The sequence below is a fragment of the Haemaphysalis longicornis genome, unplaced genomic scaffold (assembly GCF_048455015.1).
Source record: "Haemaphysalis longicornis isolate Haplotype H1 unplaced genomic scaffold, Haemaphysalis longicornis Haplotype H1 scaffold_2, whole genome shotgun sequence".
Classification (NCBI taxonomy): domain Eukaryota; kingdom Metazoa; phylum Arthropoda; class Arachnida; order Ixodida; family Ixodidae; genus Haemaphysalis; species Haemaphysalis longicornis.
In genome coordinates this window covers 246,865,868-246,881,772 of record NW_027526295.1, presented here as the reverse complement: position 1 = coordinate 246,881,772, position 15,905 = coordinate 246,865,868, and the positions used below count along the sequence as shown (strand labels likewise).

The 15,905-nt window shown below is 46.6% G+C and overlaps 2 protein-coding genes across 3 annotated transcripts in view; one reads left to right on the top strand and one right to left on the bottom strand.

Annotated features, from left to right (window-relative positions):
• The window catches only part of Rtgef (Rho-type guanine nucleotide exchange factor), a 64,549-nt gene extending 56,784 nt beyond the window's left edge, over positions 1-7,765 (top strand). For both annotated transcript variants that reach the window (XM_077700046.1, XM_077700044.1), the window contains exons 15-18: positions 15-119; positions 488-566; positions 928-982; positions 1,995-7,765. In XM_077700046.1, the coding sequence (XP_077556172.1) occupies positions 15-119; positions 488-566; positions 928-982; positions 1,995-2,120 (365 nt within the window). In that variant the 3' untranslated portion in view covers positions 2,121-7,765. The remainder of the gene's footprint in view (positions 1-14; positions 120-487; positions 567-927; positions 983-1,994) is intronic.
• On the bottom strand, positions 63-15,865 carry LOC144170319 (divergent protein kinase domain 2A). Its single transcript, XM_077700047.1, has 4 exons — positions 14,867-15,865; positions 14,135-14,435; positions 12,572-12,917; positions 63-190 (listed from the first exon to the last, which is right to left on the bottom strand). The coding sequence occupies exons 1-4, from the start codon at positions 15,455-15,457 to the stop codon at positions 163-165; spliced, it is 1,266 nt and encodes a 421-aa protein (XP_077556173.1). The 5' UTR covers positions 15,458-15,865; the 3' UTR covers positions 63-162.
• Positions 15,866-15,905: the final 40 nt, after the last annotated feature.

The following is a 15,905-nucleotide window of genomic DNA, read 5'->3' as shown; positions in this document are numbered from 1 at the left end:
GGTTCCACGTGCAGGGCCCGTGGAAGACCGGGCTCCCCACGTGGACGACATGCAGCTGCTGCAGGTCGTCGAGGCCTACTGTGGCAGCAGCTCTCGGTTAAGGCACACGGTGAACTCGGGTGAGTGGCGGTGCCAAATGAGCACCCTGTAGCTGCTCTGAGATCAGGAGCTTTGGGGAGTCCACTTTGTCCTGTGGGCAAAGAGCAGGGAGCATTTTTTTCCGTTCTTGAAAGGGCCATTCAACAATGCCCTGCCACTGCTCTGCTTGTCTTGCTCACGCTTGTGTGGCTATGGGGCTTAACCAGACGCTGGACAAGGGTTGTAGATTGATGTGAAGTGGAAAGATTTCTACTTTGAAGGAAGGAATTGGTGGTGGTGCTATGTGTGTGTGTCAGGGTTCGCTTTTGCCTTTTCTGCTGATTTTTGTTGCACTCATGTAGTAGTTGCTGACTGAGGTGTCTGCTTGTGTGTGTCTTATCATTTGCAGCTCTGATGAACTGCCCACAAGTTATAGTTGCGGAGGACGAGAAAATTATTGTTGAAGACAACAAGGGCATGGAGGAAAGGTGAGTGCTCCTGGTAGTGTAGGCTGCTGACGTTGGATAGTACAGCACAGTAATAATGCAGTAGCACATGTTAGGCACCCATTTTGCTTGACCCTCAGTAGCAGCTCTCGCATCAGTGAACACAATAGGAAGTAAATATTGAGGTGGCAATTGCCAGGTGTAGCAGCCTGGAAGTTTTAAAACTTTGTTGGGTTCCCTTTAGTTTCTAATAAGTTTGGAACAGGGGGATTTATGTTGGTATGACCCGTAACTGTAGTTGTGGGTTATACTAGTTGTGGCTTATACCAGTTGTGCTTTTGTGGCCAACTCTATGGTGCTTTGTAAACATTGTTCTGTAAACTGTGTCTGGTTTTGTTTGCAGAAGCCTTGTTGACACCGTGTATGCCTTAAGAGACCAAGTCAAGGAACTACGAACTGTGAGTGCACTACTTCCCCTACAATTTAGAAAGAGAAGGTTATACCCTACTAAAAGCCAATAAAATAGACCCGGTGTGTTATCGAATTTCTGAAATGAGTGCAAGTGGCCTCCTAGTGTCAGTGCAAATATATAATGCTCTTTGCTACTGTTTGTAATAATGCTCCTTGCTACTGTCTGTTTTTTGTTTTCCAGTTGCTCTAAAGGGTGGCATTGTTTTTTTGTCATAGTCGGTGGCTTGCACCATGAGAGCATTATGTTCTGGCATGAAGTAGTGAATGCATGCACTTATTAGAGGAGGCTTGTGAAGAGTGGGTGAGCCAGTAGATGGAGCCTTGCGTTATGTCTGAGATAGGGAGCAACATTTTTCTATTCCCACACAAGATGTGGGGTTGCAGCCTAATCACTGATATTTGTCTCTGCACACTGGGTGGACACTGGATGCGGGAGCATGGACTTGGGGCCCCCGAGGTATAGAGCTGGGCCTGAACAGTTGCAAGACGTCTGGAGTGCATGTGGACTGCCCACGACAGGATCTGGTGCTTTCAGTGCGCTAGCACTGGGACGGTTGACCACAAGAAACCTGCGCGCATATCTGGAGCCCCCAAAGCCTGCGCTTGCGCCAGGCAGGGGGAGTGAACGGTAGCACAGCAGAGAACAGTCTGCATGATGTTCGCACGTGCCATGCCTGTGCAGTGGGGTGAGCAAGGCAGAGGTGTTTGTGCAGAGGTGCTGCACCGATAGGGGGGGAGGGGGATAGGTGCAACAAGAAAACAATCTGATGCACACAGAGAGCAGGCAAGATCCCTTGACGCATGACGTAAATGGACCATATGTGGCGTGCTTGCTCACATAGACTGAATCTGTATCGTATTGTCCCATTATTTTTTTATTCCGCACGCACAAAGAAATGAAGAAAATAATGCGGGGAACAAGACTGCTAAGGCTTAGGGGGCCTGCTGTGTGAACTGTCATTGATGCAGCCTGTGGCACGTGCTTGTCTGCGCTCGCAGGACATGAGCCAGTTGACGAGGGCGCTTGAGGAAGAGCGGCAGGCGCGGCAGCGACTAGAGGCCCTGTTACGACAGCACCTGCTGCTGGGGTCCTGCGACCAGCCCCTGCTCATCACAGAGTCCTGACCAGCCATCCTGGCTTGCTCCTTCACATCAGAGGCCAGGGGTGGGGTCCAGAAAAGGTGCGGCACCAGTGTTGCACGGCAGCCTCCCGAAAGGTGGTGCCTCCTAGGCACTTGCACCGAGCCAGTGCGACTGCCACTCGGGCACGGTGCTGTGTGAGCAAGCTGTTGTTGATCAGTTGTCTGTTAGTCATAGCCCTGCATTACCTCTGCAAGGTTGGTCGTGGCCTAAGAGTTAGTCCAAGTGGTGCCAGTGCTGCTACAAACACAACAGCCACACTTGTGATGTCGACAGTCGCAAGACACTTGCATCAGCATTCCTGGGCTGCTACAAAGTGTAGAGGCATGTGCTCTCCAACTCCATTGAGCACATCAGCAAGCTATGCTAGGCATTTCATGAATGCTCTTACAAAGTGTGCGATGCTGTTGTTTTTAGTGTTTTCTGCAGTCACAAAAGTCCGTGGAGTGGTGTGTACTCCTGTAAGGTTTGCATGCCTGACATAGAGGACAATGCGGACAGGCAATGCTGCTGAGTTTAGTGAAGAATGAAGTACTGCCTTATTTAAATCATTGCAGCTGCCAGCATAGGCTAGTTAAAGGAAGCAGGTCGTACGTTGTATTAACTTCATGTTTTGTGGATGGCATGGATTCAGGCAACTATGATAACGACAGGGTGGGGGCGTGGGAAGCGCAAAGACATATAATGTCCTCACTTGGACAGGGCGTGTGTGGGGGAAGCTAAAATTTGTGCAGGAGGAAGCAGGGGTCTTATGCCTGTGGTGGCCATTTTGAAGGCCTTCAAACCAACTATTTATTGAGTGTTGCATTGACTATCTATGAGGTGCACTTGCAAGTAAGCATTGTACTGTTCATTGAAAGTTGCCATGCAGAGCAGGCACTAATCTCCTGGGTAGAAAAGGAGACAGAATGAAAGGCCCTTACCAACCCCGCACTGGATGCCGGCAAGGGAACCACAGAAAGGTGGCAGAAAATGTCACTGAAAGTGTATGGGTCGAATGTAGTAGCGAATGGCTGAGGGAAGCATGCAAATTGCAGGTGGACAAAACAAGGCCACAGGCATGTTATGTATTGCTTGGTATTACTGGTCAGTCATATTATTTGCGAGCAAACACTTTCATGGTTGCCTCCATGTGCACAACAGCGGCAGTGTGACTGCTAAATTCTGACGGTGGATATTACTTTACAATGCAACTCCAGACCTAGGTGCAGATGCTTTCGGTCTGCCAACAAAGATGAGGGAGTAAAAATTTTCATAGCATAAGCTTGTGACCAAAACAAGCAGATTTACCACTGCTGCTTTGCTGAAATAAAGTTGCCAACAAGCAAGAAAATCAACTTGAGTGCATAAATGGCCTGGCCCTTTGCGTTTTCATGTGATGGCACCCTCTCACAAACCAGCCATGCCTCCCAGCTGCACTGTTGCTGGAGCTGGTGTGCGAACAATACATGGCGTAAAAAATTCATGCCAGTGACCAACCATTGTCAATCTGGTGCGGGGAGAAGGACCACGTAAGCATCGTTGTGGAATGCCCCACATTTTACTGCAGCCCTGGTGTAAAAACATGAATGATACAGCCATCCTTATGTTAAGGCATTATGTAGGTGTTCGCCGTTAATGAGAATTCTTCTTCACATCAAATATGGAAATTGAAGCTTTTAGATAGCACATGGCCAATTAAGAAGCACTTGATGCAGTACCTGCATAAATCAATGATGTACATCACATGGCACTGTGCATGCAACTGTGTACACTAGCAGAGGCAGAGCAGAACACAGGGGAACCTGTTGATGGAACGTGCCAAAAAACTGCCAGGAGTGCAAGTTTGGTATTTTATTATCAGAAGCACTTCATACAACTGCCTCTACTTGATGATTAAATTGTGGATGCTGTATGAATTAACGAAGTTTTATTGCACAGAAATAAAGTGCTTGCTCAGAAGTGAATAAGTTGTGGCTTCAGTGAACAATAGCTAGTGACGACTCATGCTTACAACTTGTGTTTCTGTTAAGCATTCACTTGTAGGCAGGCGGTCAATACACGATGTGGCAGCCGTGCTGGTAAAGCAGCAACTTGTGCTAATGCGGGTGTGTACTAACTCAGATGGGGTGAAAATGCTCTACCCCATGCAGCTGGTAACCAAAGTTTACTGGGTGTGGTTGCAATTATGGAAACACATTTCTCCAGCACCCAGCAACCAATCATTTGCTGTGCATTTTCGAAGTGATGGTGCTAAAGGCAATGCCACTTTTTTATTTAAGTAATTTTATTTGGCAGGCCACTTTGTACATACTTTGGAGGTTGTGTTGCGACTTTTGCTGATAATTTAGGGCACAGCCATGTGCTACTGTGTGCCTCCAAAATTTTTCCTGCTGCCTTGGTGCTCGGGTTCTTAGGGGGTTGCTAAGGTGAAATTTGAAATTGCTTGTTCAGCTTGCTGACTAGGTGTTTGATTGCACAATTTGCATTGACACAAAAAAAGAAAAAATTACTGATAGCTTCCTGGCTTATATTCTTGCTTGTACGTTGTTCAGGCACATTTTATAAGTATTTGTACTATTTTGTTTGTGCTGTTTTACATTTTCTGCATCAAGTGAAAAATTTACCGTAATTACCCGATTCTAACGCGCCCCCGATTCTAACGCGCACCCGATTTTCCAGGCAAAAAACCGAAAAAACTTGCACCTCCGATTGTAACGTGCAAGGAACTTTGTGAGCAAGAAAAACGAATGCGAGAGAAACGGGCGATTTATTTCCCGAAGTAATCTCACTCATCTCACACCTCGTCGCTCTCCGAGAGCTCCTTGTCGCCTTCCGCTGACCTCAACATCTCGTCATCGGTGCCGTCAAGCGCGTTCGCGATGCCACACTTCTGAACGAACGTTCAACCATGTTCGATGGGATCGTGGCCCACGCCTCGCACGCCCATCCCGCGAGCTTCACCAGAGGCGCACGCTTCAGCCAACCACTCGTGAATGTGTGGGAGCCGCTCGTATAAGCCGTGGAAGCGGCGCACCTTCATTGCCGCTGCTGCCATTGCTGTTATCAAGCGCGCAAGTGGAATAATTTGGCGATTTGTGCGAACGCCGATAGAAAAGCCTAGGCGCCTAGATCCGGAAAATTGTTGCTAAAAGCTTTGGCGCCATCTTGAGATGGTGATGGCGATGGGTGGGAAAAAATTTCAGCTGTTTCGCCAGTTTTGGTTTCGTATCCGATTCTAACGCGCATGCGATTTTTCGGCCTATTTTTCCGGAAAAAAGGTGCGCGTTAGAATCGGGTAATTACGGTAACTGACGGTCGTTTGATCCGACATCATGAAAATTCAGTGCACCTACATATGTGCTGCATGGCAACTCTTTGACTACGTTACGTCAATGCTTTTACGCTGGCTGTGGCTTTAAATTGTCTGGGAACCAAAGGTGATCGCAAGCTGAACACAAAAATTGAAACGGGTTTTCAAGGAGCCACGTGTGGAGTGCCTTATTTGCAGTCTTGTATTACTGCATCAGCCTCATTTGTCGACATCTGTGTAGAGCTTCTGTTTCAACGGTTGTTTTGCCAAAGTCCCTGGGTCTCCTTATTTTGTGCAATTACTGCAGGACCCTTTCTTTCTCTTTCTTTTCCGAGCGTGTCTTCACTCACTTATATCTCGCTACCTGTGAAATTTTCTTTAGGATCCTTCGCAATTGATTCTGCAGCGCTCACACACTAGCATACTGTCTATGTCACCACGGAAACAGCGTTGTCTCCACCTTACCCTAGCAGTGTGCGCCGTTTATACAGCTGCATCCGCAGTAGAGCTGCGGCAGTCGTGATAAGGCACGAGCGTGCCATTAACAACAGCACTGCAAAGATATTGTCGCGGTATGCAACGCAAATGAATCCATTAGCATGGGCGACTTGCAGCAAAGCCTACTTTGATTTGTAATGGTGGTAATCTCCAGCATTAAAAAGATCATAGATACTTTGCTCTGGAAGTGGAATCAAACAGCAAATACCGTACATAGGATTCATGGAAAGTCTGAATGTTTCACACCAGGCCAGCCTGGTCTGAATTGATTTATCATGAAACTACGTGCTATGCTAATGGGGACAAAAAAAGATTCACGGACAACTGCTTGGGTATGTTCCCGACTCCATTTGTGTGATGCATAGTTTTATGATGATGCTAAATGTTCGCATAGAGGGCTGCCTGATAGCAAAGAAATTAGTTTTGATGGTTGGAGCTGCAACCCACTCAAACTTTTGCCCCCAGCAACATGCAAGGTGTGGCCTGCTTAAAATTCAGCTTGAATTGCATGCTGCACCATGGGCCAGCAAAGGGTAGCCTGAACACAGTTACTCAATGTGCTTGCCCATTTGAGGCACCTGGCAAGGCCAGACAGCTCCACCACAAGCTTTATTTACCTAAGAGGAAATGCCAAACCTGCTTTGGCCAGCTGTTGCAGGGTCTTGCGACTGGGGGAGCTAACAGGGCTTTTTATTCGCGTGGAGGACCTACCTTGTTGCATCACATAAACTTGCAGGGGCAAAAATAATTTCTTTTGTCCGTTTAACTCTATAGTATATTCTCCACATATAATAACCAGCTTTGTTAAGCCACTATTGCCAGCGGAAATGTTAGATGTAACACTGAGAAAGTGCACCCTGAAAGGTTTTATGATGGCTGCAAAAACTCTGGTGTGTGTCTGCCAAGCTCAAAGAAGGTCAGCACTTATCCAGCCATTCAACTCAGTATGGTAAACATTTGATGCTCGCTGGAACATTTATGGTTGATTAAAAAAAAAAACTACCATTTCAGTATATTGAGCATTACAAAGTGACTATTTTTTACCTTTCTTTGAAAATAGATAGTATGTGAGCAGTTCCTCAAGCTTGAAAGGTGTCCTGGGCCCTTTTATGACAATCAAGAAATGTTTTTTTTTTTTTTTATTGATTCACCTTTTTTTTTATTGAGACTCAGTCCATGTCATGTTGCACATCTGTCGGCGCTCTGGCTGCTTTGAAAATTAAGGACACGTTCCCTCAACGACAGCGCTCCTGCACCAAGTGGCCACGTAGAAATTACTGCGAATATGTGTCGAGATTGCTTAGAATTATTCTTTGCATTTTGCAGTGCTGGCGAATGGTACCAGCAGAATTAGCTGCTGTATTTAGAGGAGCTCAGTTTTTTGGGGTGTGACGTGCATGACGGGGTTTGCCATTGAAGAAGGTCGAAAGCTGTGCAGCCTAGAGCCCCATTGGTGTAACAGGCAGCATAAGTGTCTGGATTCAATTAGTTGTGGTCTCTTTCATCACTGGTAATGCTCTAGTCATTGTGGTCCAGGCAGTTAGTTGATCGTGGACTCATTTCTACTCCATTGCTTGATTTTGGCGCTTGTGGTGGTAAGAGTGAAGGACCTCAAGCCAGTTTGTCATAGGGCAGAGGGGCGGTTATACTATATGTAAGGGATGACCTATTTCGGGATTAGATCTTGTGTTCATGCAAATTTGTTAATATTTCGTGGCCTAATTAAGAATGTGTCAAGTTTGCTCTTGCATACAGAATTTGTGCTTCCAGTGCTCGACCGTATTGTGCTTTACGGTGGGGCCAGTTGAGATCACATACATAATACTTTAAAAATACTATTCTATTCAAACTCCACGTGGTGAACAACAACCACTAATGCTTGTTCCTCCTGTTCTTGCTAATGGCATCTGAATTGAAAGGCATATGTAAACAGTCATAAGAGTAAAGCAATGAAAAATTTCCTAATTTGAAAAAAAAAAAAAAAAAAAGGAACTGCGAAGTACTGCTGTCACTCCTCATAAGAGGCACTCTTTTTTTGTGGGATAAAAAAACGTATATCGATCCTGGCAAGCCTTGGTCCCAGTTAGGTGTGTTCTGCTGCCAATTGTGGCTTCTGGTTAAAAACTAGGCTGCACTGAAATTTTTTAGATTGTGACAAAAAATGGAAAAATTCTTGTATTGCCTGTGACTTTAAGGAGTACTGACACGAAGTTTCAAAGCTCAGATAACAAAGTAAAAAGCTTCTTTGTAAATAAAGATACCCCCTCAAAAGTTTAAACTATAACTGTTTAGTAGAACATACTTTAAATCAATTTCAATCCTTGCGTGCACAAGAAACCTCATCCGTGCCATCGAGCGAGCTCAAGACGTTATGACCCTAACGGCCAACGTCAGGGTCCCGACATGTCGAGGCGACCGCGGTGCTGTTTCCACTTTTCCACATTGTGCATCACGTCAGTTTTTGGGACTGATGTCACGTGCTACTACAGCCGGTTGGGCCATTATGGCATGCCCACCCAGACTGGCTTCGCCTGCGGTGCGATGAGAACAGGGACGTCAAATGCTGCACCTTCCTGTCATGGCGGCTGCCTCGGTGTTCACTTTACCGGAACCGAAACTGACACAAATAAACGGAGCTGTAAGCAATTATTGATGCTGCGCTCGAAAATCTAATGTGCCATTCTATGATTAGTAGGCTCGTAGGCACCTATAGCCACGAAAAAAACGTAACATAAAAATTTCGTGTCAGTACTCCTTTAATGAAGTCTGCAAAAAGGAAAGACCAAAAAGAATAAAAAAAGGAGGTTCTGATCTTTTTTTTAGGTACCTTAGTTTTTTTACTACCCTAAAGCTAAAAGAGAGGGCCAGCGTGAAATTTTTAGGGTTTTTTTACACCAAGGAAGCACCGAAACCATGGCGTGGTTGGGCACATGCTGCACGTTTTGGTTTGTGCATTGTGGCACTAAATGTCTTGCAAAGAAAGCCCTTGACTGAGTCTGGAGTATAAATTTGGGCAAATAGAAGGGGAGTGCTGAAAACAATCTGCACTCCTGGAAGAGATCGCATGAGCTGCTCAGGCCCCATCATTTGCTATCAAAGTGTGCCAAACTGTGCTTGATTGCCTGGAAACCTGAAATCTATTGAGGCTTACGGGGGAAAAAAAATATTCCTTGTGCTCGTTAAAGGTATTTTCTAGAACTGTGGAAGTCACCAGGCTGTTGCTAGTGCTTGCTGGGATGAAAAAAGAAAAAAAAAAAAACTGGTCAACAACTTATGTCTGGAATCGTTTTGGGATCTTTTGTGTTGTGTTTTAAGTTGTGAAGAATAGAAAGGTGCATGAAAAATAGAAAGTACTGCTAGCCATGTGCAAGCCTGTCTGGCTTGCACATGGCTAGCAGTACTTTCACGTTGAAGTCATGCTACCCATCACATTTCAAATGTAGAAACCACAGAAAGCACGGTTCATACTGTTCAGCTGCTGCTATGACAAGAACAGTGATGTGTTGCTGCCTCAGTTGTAGTGCGGAAAACACTGACATGATGCCCAGTGCACTTTTGAGCTTATGTTTGAGCTTGATAGGTTCCTGATCCTGCGTGGAGTTGCTCTAAATTTCTTTGTTTAGCATTTGTCTTTTATTAATTATGGTATGAATGATAATTCCTTCACAATCTACACTAGGTGCAGCAAAGAGTGCATGACCACGCCCCTCATGCTTGCATGAGAAGCTCTGTCTAGTGACAAGTGTTGCTTTGCAGAAGGGCAAATTTCAGGACCTGGCTTATCCACCAGTGTTGGCTAATGATATGAATACTTCGCAGCAATTTCTGTTTTACTGATTAGTGCGGATAAATCACCCGTATATACTTTTGTAGCTTTTGCCACTGGTGCAAGAACCCACAGTTTTACCACAAACCGTCTCTAATGTTGCAGTGAAAGGGCATTTTAAGAATACCTTCTTAACGTAAAAATGTACTTTAATCCCTTAATGGTTTATTTCTTTGCGAGAAACTGTATGCTCTGAATTGCAATAAATGATAGTTTTTTTTTAAGCCTCCTATTCAGTCGCATTGAAAAAACCACTTGAAAAAGCCCACTTTGTCACGGAACACCATTAAGGTGTTAAGCTAAGAGCTACCAAAGAACTGTTGCCGAACACTGCTTTCTCTTTATTTTCTTTGTAGAACTTGTATTGTTTCTTGTAGGTGTCGCACATTTCAGCTACAGTCAAGCATGTGCCGGGCTTTACCATAGCTTTCGTCTGTCCATTCTAAGTAATCTACTGCTGTCAGGTGTGTGTTTTAGCGTAAGCTCATCTAATCCTTTAGTAGATTCTGGGACAAGTTTTCTGGCCTGTGTATTTCAGAGGGTAGGTGAAAAATGTAACTTATGACCTGAGGTCGCTGGCTGGCTGTCCTGAAACCTGTTCTTAGTGCTGTTGTATTTGGACGTGCGATTAGATCTGTGACCGCTGAACGCCTCAGCGGAATCGGGCCACGACTGGTGCTTGCCACTGCACATCCAGGCATGTCCTGTAAAGGCAGCTTGTGCCCTGAAACAAGTATTTGCTCAGATATTAAATGCTCTACTGTTAAAAAAATAAAGCGTCTCTGGTGTTGTGATTTTTTTGTGCTTGTGCATGCACGCATGTGTCATTGCACTCCTCTGCTGCTTTGTGCTCCAGAGAACCCTCTCAGTGCCTGATTACTGACAGTAATGTAGTGAGGCTTGTTAAATAAATGTGAATGAAACTGCCTCAGCCGGTACTACAATTTCCCAAATGGAAAATGAGGTTTAGACCACCCAAGGATGGAGATAAAATAAAAGGGCAAAAAATTAAGCGACACCACGGCCAGGAGAGTGCTGGTTTAAGCTTACCTTCATCATGCTTGTGGGATGTTGGCATTCTTGGTGTGTTAACAATTTTTATGCTACAAGCAAGGTTTGTTTATACCGTTGTACACAGCTTTTAAAGACGATAGTCTTTCTTGGGCTACTAAAATGCAGAAATTTTGGTCTGTCTGTCTGCCTGTGACTCAATTCAGCAACCCGGCCAAAGTGAAATAAAATCTGCACAATAGTCTTGTCTAAATCCGGTGTCAGTTTCATACTTGTCAACATTGTTGAACAAGAACAAGACATTACGTGAATATACGACAGAAAATCAATAGATAAGTGAAATTTTCAGTGTTCCTTTATAAAAAAATTCATGGATGCCTGGTTTTTGCGATAGCAAATGAAATACTACATCAGCGGCAGAAAACTGTCGCTGGCTGTTGCCAGCGCTACCTCTTGGCGGCATTTAAGAAATCAAACGGCAATAGCAACAAAATGTTCCACTAGATGGGATCCACGTTCCGCTTGGAATGCTCGTGCAGTAGAACATCGTGGTTCTATAAATGTGCCTCAATCCACGCGCGTCTCCGCTGTACGGCAGCACTGGCATCGAGACACCCGACTTGGAGCAGTAGAACACGGTAAATTTAAATTGACTTGAGCAAACCTCTAGTGTGTTATCTTGGGAGGAATGAGATGGGAAAGGAACAGCATGAGAGGTGAGCGGGAAAGAAAAGGGAGGCCTTTACTTGGCAGGGGCGCCAGTCGACTATCGTCTTTCGGCGACATTTGCAACGAAAGGAGCAGATACGCGGCCATATTTTCTGCAAGCGAACGAACCTGGCTAGTCTGTCTGTGTGCAACAAAAATTTAGCAGAAAACTCTGTTTTTCTCCTTTCAGATGCTCGGATGCAATTCAATAAATATGGCTCACTCGGCTCACCTATGAAGCTTTACGCTCAACTATCGCACAGAAAGAGGTTGTGTGCATCAAAGCAAGTGGCGCCTGCTTACAATGAGAATGCGTAAAGGGAGGCATTGCGGAGAGCATTTACATTCACCCATGAAAATGGCATTTGTTTATTTTCTGTATGCATGTTTCTTTCATGAGGAAAGTATGGCTGACAAGAATAGAAAAATATTTTGTTATGCTATTTCAAGACTTAAAAAGTGACGAAGCATCCTAGTAAAAGATGTTAGTGCCAAAGTGTAGCTACAACAAGCAAACAGTACAGGGCTTTGCTTCAGCACAACTGGCCAAGGAAAGCAGAGTCGACAGTATGGTGAAAAAGGTGTCGCATTAGATGGAAGCGCCCGCTCAGTGTTGAGATCTTCATTTGTACTTTGCCAAAATAAATGCTGTATTGGGTAGATTTCATGACCAGGAAAATGTATCTCAGGTCCTATATGTCTACTAATTCAACATATAGTGCAGTTTTATAAAAATGACATTAAAGAAATAGACACGAAGCCATTCTGCATAGGCACAGTGTTAACTAGTATCTGCATTCAGAAGTATGCGGTTAGCATTCTTTTTAAAAAAAAACATCTGACAACTGCACCATGACTGCAGTTTTCTCCGTCTTCGATTGCACACAGCAGTGAAGTACAATTGGATGAAAAGAGGGGGCCGTAGGGTAGGTGTCAACCAGCTGACTAGACTGTGGCACTGGGCATGATTAAAAGCTAAGCGAGCAAATGCACGTTGTACCCGACGGCTGCTTGCACCCATCCCTCGAACCCAGTTTTGGTCCAGCCTAGTAGAGTTCCTGATGGGGGACTGGGTGTGCAGTGAAGTGTGTGGCAGCTTACAGGGCGTCCTGGGCGGCTTTGGAGGAGTGGGCCTCCAGCACCACCTTTTCGAGGGCGAAGCGCAGCTGGTTGGCAGCGCTGAAGCGGTTCTGAGTGGCGCTCGGCTGGTCGCAGGCAGCCAGCAATGCGGTCAGGTTGTGCTTCTGGTCGGCGGCCCGGGGTATGCCGTGCAGGAGGCCCCCGTGGGACGAGTAGAAGGCGCGGGGGGCCAGCAGGCCGCTGCACACCGCGTAGTAGTTGTGGTCGCTGGTCTCGTGCGAGCACAGGTCCTCCATGCTGAAGCTCAGGCAGTCGTGGCACATCTCCTCCCGGTGCTCCAGCCGATTCCTCCAGCCTTCCCGCCTCTCTGGGTGGGAGGGGAGTTAGGGGACTGTGATGGCCTCACATAACGGCCAGATGTGCGCGATGGATAGCGTGATGGGTGTGTGCAACTCGGACCATTGCCGAACTGTCTCTGTAGGTTTTGTCCCAGTACTCGGCCGAATGCATTCTTAACAGATGCCATCATGTGCATGCAAGTGCACATGCTCCCATTATACTGAATCAGCCCAGCACTCTTTATACACTTTTCTACATAGCCTACCCTAAGGTCTTTTCGATAAATCAGGTGGGTTCAGCTTGCACTTTTTATACTTACATTATGCACAAAGCTACAACACATCTTATTTGGCTATTAGAACTGTACACGGCCACTGCTAAGGCACAATATCATTGAAAAAGCACTGATGCATTGTAACAAGTTTGGACCATAAATTCTGTCGCAACCCTCTGTGGTGGGTCACTGGCTAAGGCGTGCTGCTGATCCAAAGAACTCTGGTTTGATCCCGGCCATGGTGTCTGCTTTTCCGATGGAGGCAAAAAAACAAAAATGCCTATGTGTTGAAATTTCTGCTCATGTTAAAGATCATCAGGTGGTGAAAATAATCCAGACCTTCCACTAAAGTGCACCTTATAACCTCAGTGTAGCTTCAGAACTTTAAACCCCATAGTCAATCAATGAAATCAGCAAGTTCTCTCATCCTGTGCTTGCCTCAAGGTGAGCCCCTGGAATCTTGGATACAGCCCATTCGCTTGTGCTAGCCACGCTGTGGAGCGCATCCTCCGAATAACTGCCACTATACTATGAAGGAGGAAAGCTATCTTGCTGTCTTCTTCCCTCCAAAGAGGCATTTCTGATCGGGGATTTAGCGGTGTTGAGCTGGCACAAGAAGCTCAGTCTGGAGGTTGACATTGAAGAAGGCTTTGTCAAAACTCTGTAACTACCGATTTGAAACATTCCCAACACCCAAGCACTCCATGGGTCATTACATTATGCCCCAACTGCTAGGCCAAGCTTGTCTCATGGAAATGTATGCTCTTTGTTCTAATTGGTCCAGCTTACATACAGCAGATGCAGACTTGGCTCGTGCACTGTTTTGGCTCACACCTCAGGAACACCAAAACCTCTATCAATCCTGCTTCAGCAGATCCCTACGCCTTTCAGGTGACTAGCACCGGAACACCGACTTGTATGAGGCCGCAGAAACATTGCGTTGCATTTGGTTCAGCATCGCTGCGGCTCACCTTTCACCACTTGTATGCGATCCACCACGATGATGTTCTCCACGTCGACCAGTGTCACGTGGCCGTCCCTGCTGACCACAAAGTTGTCCATGCTGACGTCAGTCATGTAGAGGGCAAACTGGGTCGGGTTGTCTGTCATCAAATCAGCCATGTTGAGCAGCTGCAGGGAGATGTTGGCGCGCACGATCCAGCGGGCCCGCTCAAAGGTGGACAGCCGCTCACCCTCGAAGCTCTCCACCACGGTGCGGCCACAGCTCCCCAGGAACGAGGGGAACGGCCAGTCGTCCATGCGGGGAAACGCCTGGGCAGGCACACCAACAAGCCACGCTCGGTGTGTTTTGGTTTTCAACGAATAGGCTGTTGTATATGGCTAGGTTCAGTGCTGGGTAGAATGAAGTACACATAGTAACACCAAAGAAAACAGCACGGCAAACAGTTATGGCGAATTTCCATCCGTTCGTTTATCCGTAGCCTACTGCTCTAGGTGCCATCCCAACCCAGTTTTATTGGGGCACAATAGGAAGACCAGCAACACACTGTGCAGGGCTCAAGCTGATTAGCAGAGATGATGGATGGCACATAGGTCTATCTGTCAAAGGTCCTCCACCATAGCATTTCTGCCATTTAAGGAAAAACTGCAGTTGCGGGAGGCAAATAGAGCTCTGAAAAACCTTCGCTCGTACACTGCAAGCAGCGCGCGTAAGCATTCGTGAGTTAAAGTGGCTTACGTACCTGTAAAATCAGAGGCTCGGGGTTGACTGTGACAGTGTAAGCAAACACGTCGGCCGGCCTCAAGGCCCCTCGGCGTTTCGCTATCATGTTCGTCGTGAACGTCATCATCGACAGCACTCGGCGAACTAATCGCGAAGATGGGCAAGCCGTCATGTCCTGCTGTTTCTTCACGACAGCCATCAGCCCCATGAGCGCACCCTCGACGGTCTCCGCCCTGTCGACTGCCTTCTGGACAGCCTGGGCCACACTGCACCGCCGATTTCGGCACCACTGACGGTCTATCTTGGCGAACTCCTTGTCGTGGGCCAGTTTTTTCAGCACCACTCGGGTGCCGTTCAGTTCACCCATGAATACGTTCTTCACGTTGAAGGCACGCAGGGCCCTGCGGCTGTACCAGCCCACGAGCTTCACGTCGCGAAGGTGCGGACAGAAGCCGTCGCCGAAGCACGCAGGGCATTTGTTGAACTCGTGGAATCCTTCCGATGCGGGCTCGATGTGAAACGAGAGCGTGAATAATGCGTACATGACAAAGCACGCAGTCATCAGCCAGAACAAGCGCCGTCGGGCCCGGGATGGTCGAATCAGCGCCATGACGGGCTCCGGTCACCGTGAACTGATAATACCACTTGTGACAGGTGGGGCTGAAGGCCGAGCATCCGATGGTAATCGCCGCGTACGTTCACCGTGTATATTACCAGCAGGATTTCACTGTCCCATTAGCTTGTCTAACATACCACGAACAGGAAGGAGTGCAGCCGGGCTTGCTAGTGCAGACGACAAAATTCGTGTCGCTTTGGTACGATTGAAGCGTCCTTCCAAAAAGCATTCGATTCTTGATTCTTCTTCTTCGTCTTCGGTTAGCTGGCGAGTGGCGATACCTTTTAGAAATGTTGGCTGTCTAGAAACTGTAGCACATACCCATGAAAGGAGATTCATGGTTAAAAACAGATTCAAAACGTTCAAAACAAACCCACACGCGCGAGCCAAACTAAGTCAGCTTGGCTTGTCTCGCCTCACGGTGGACAGAAAAGCGGCTGCT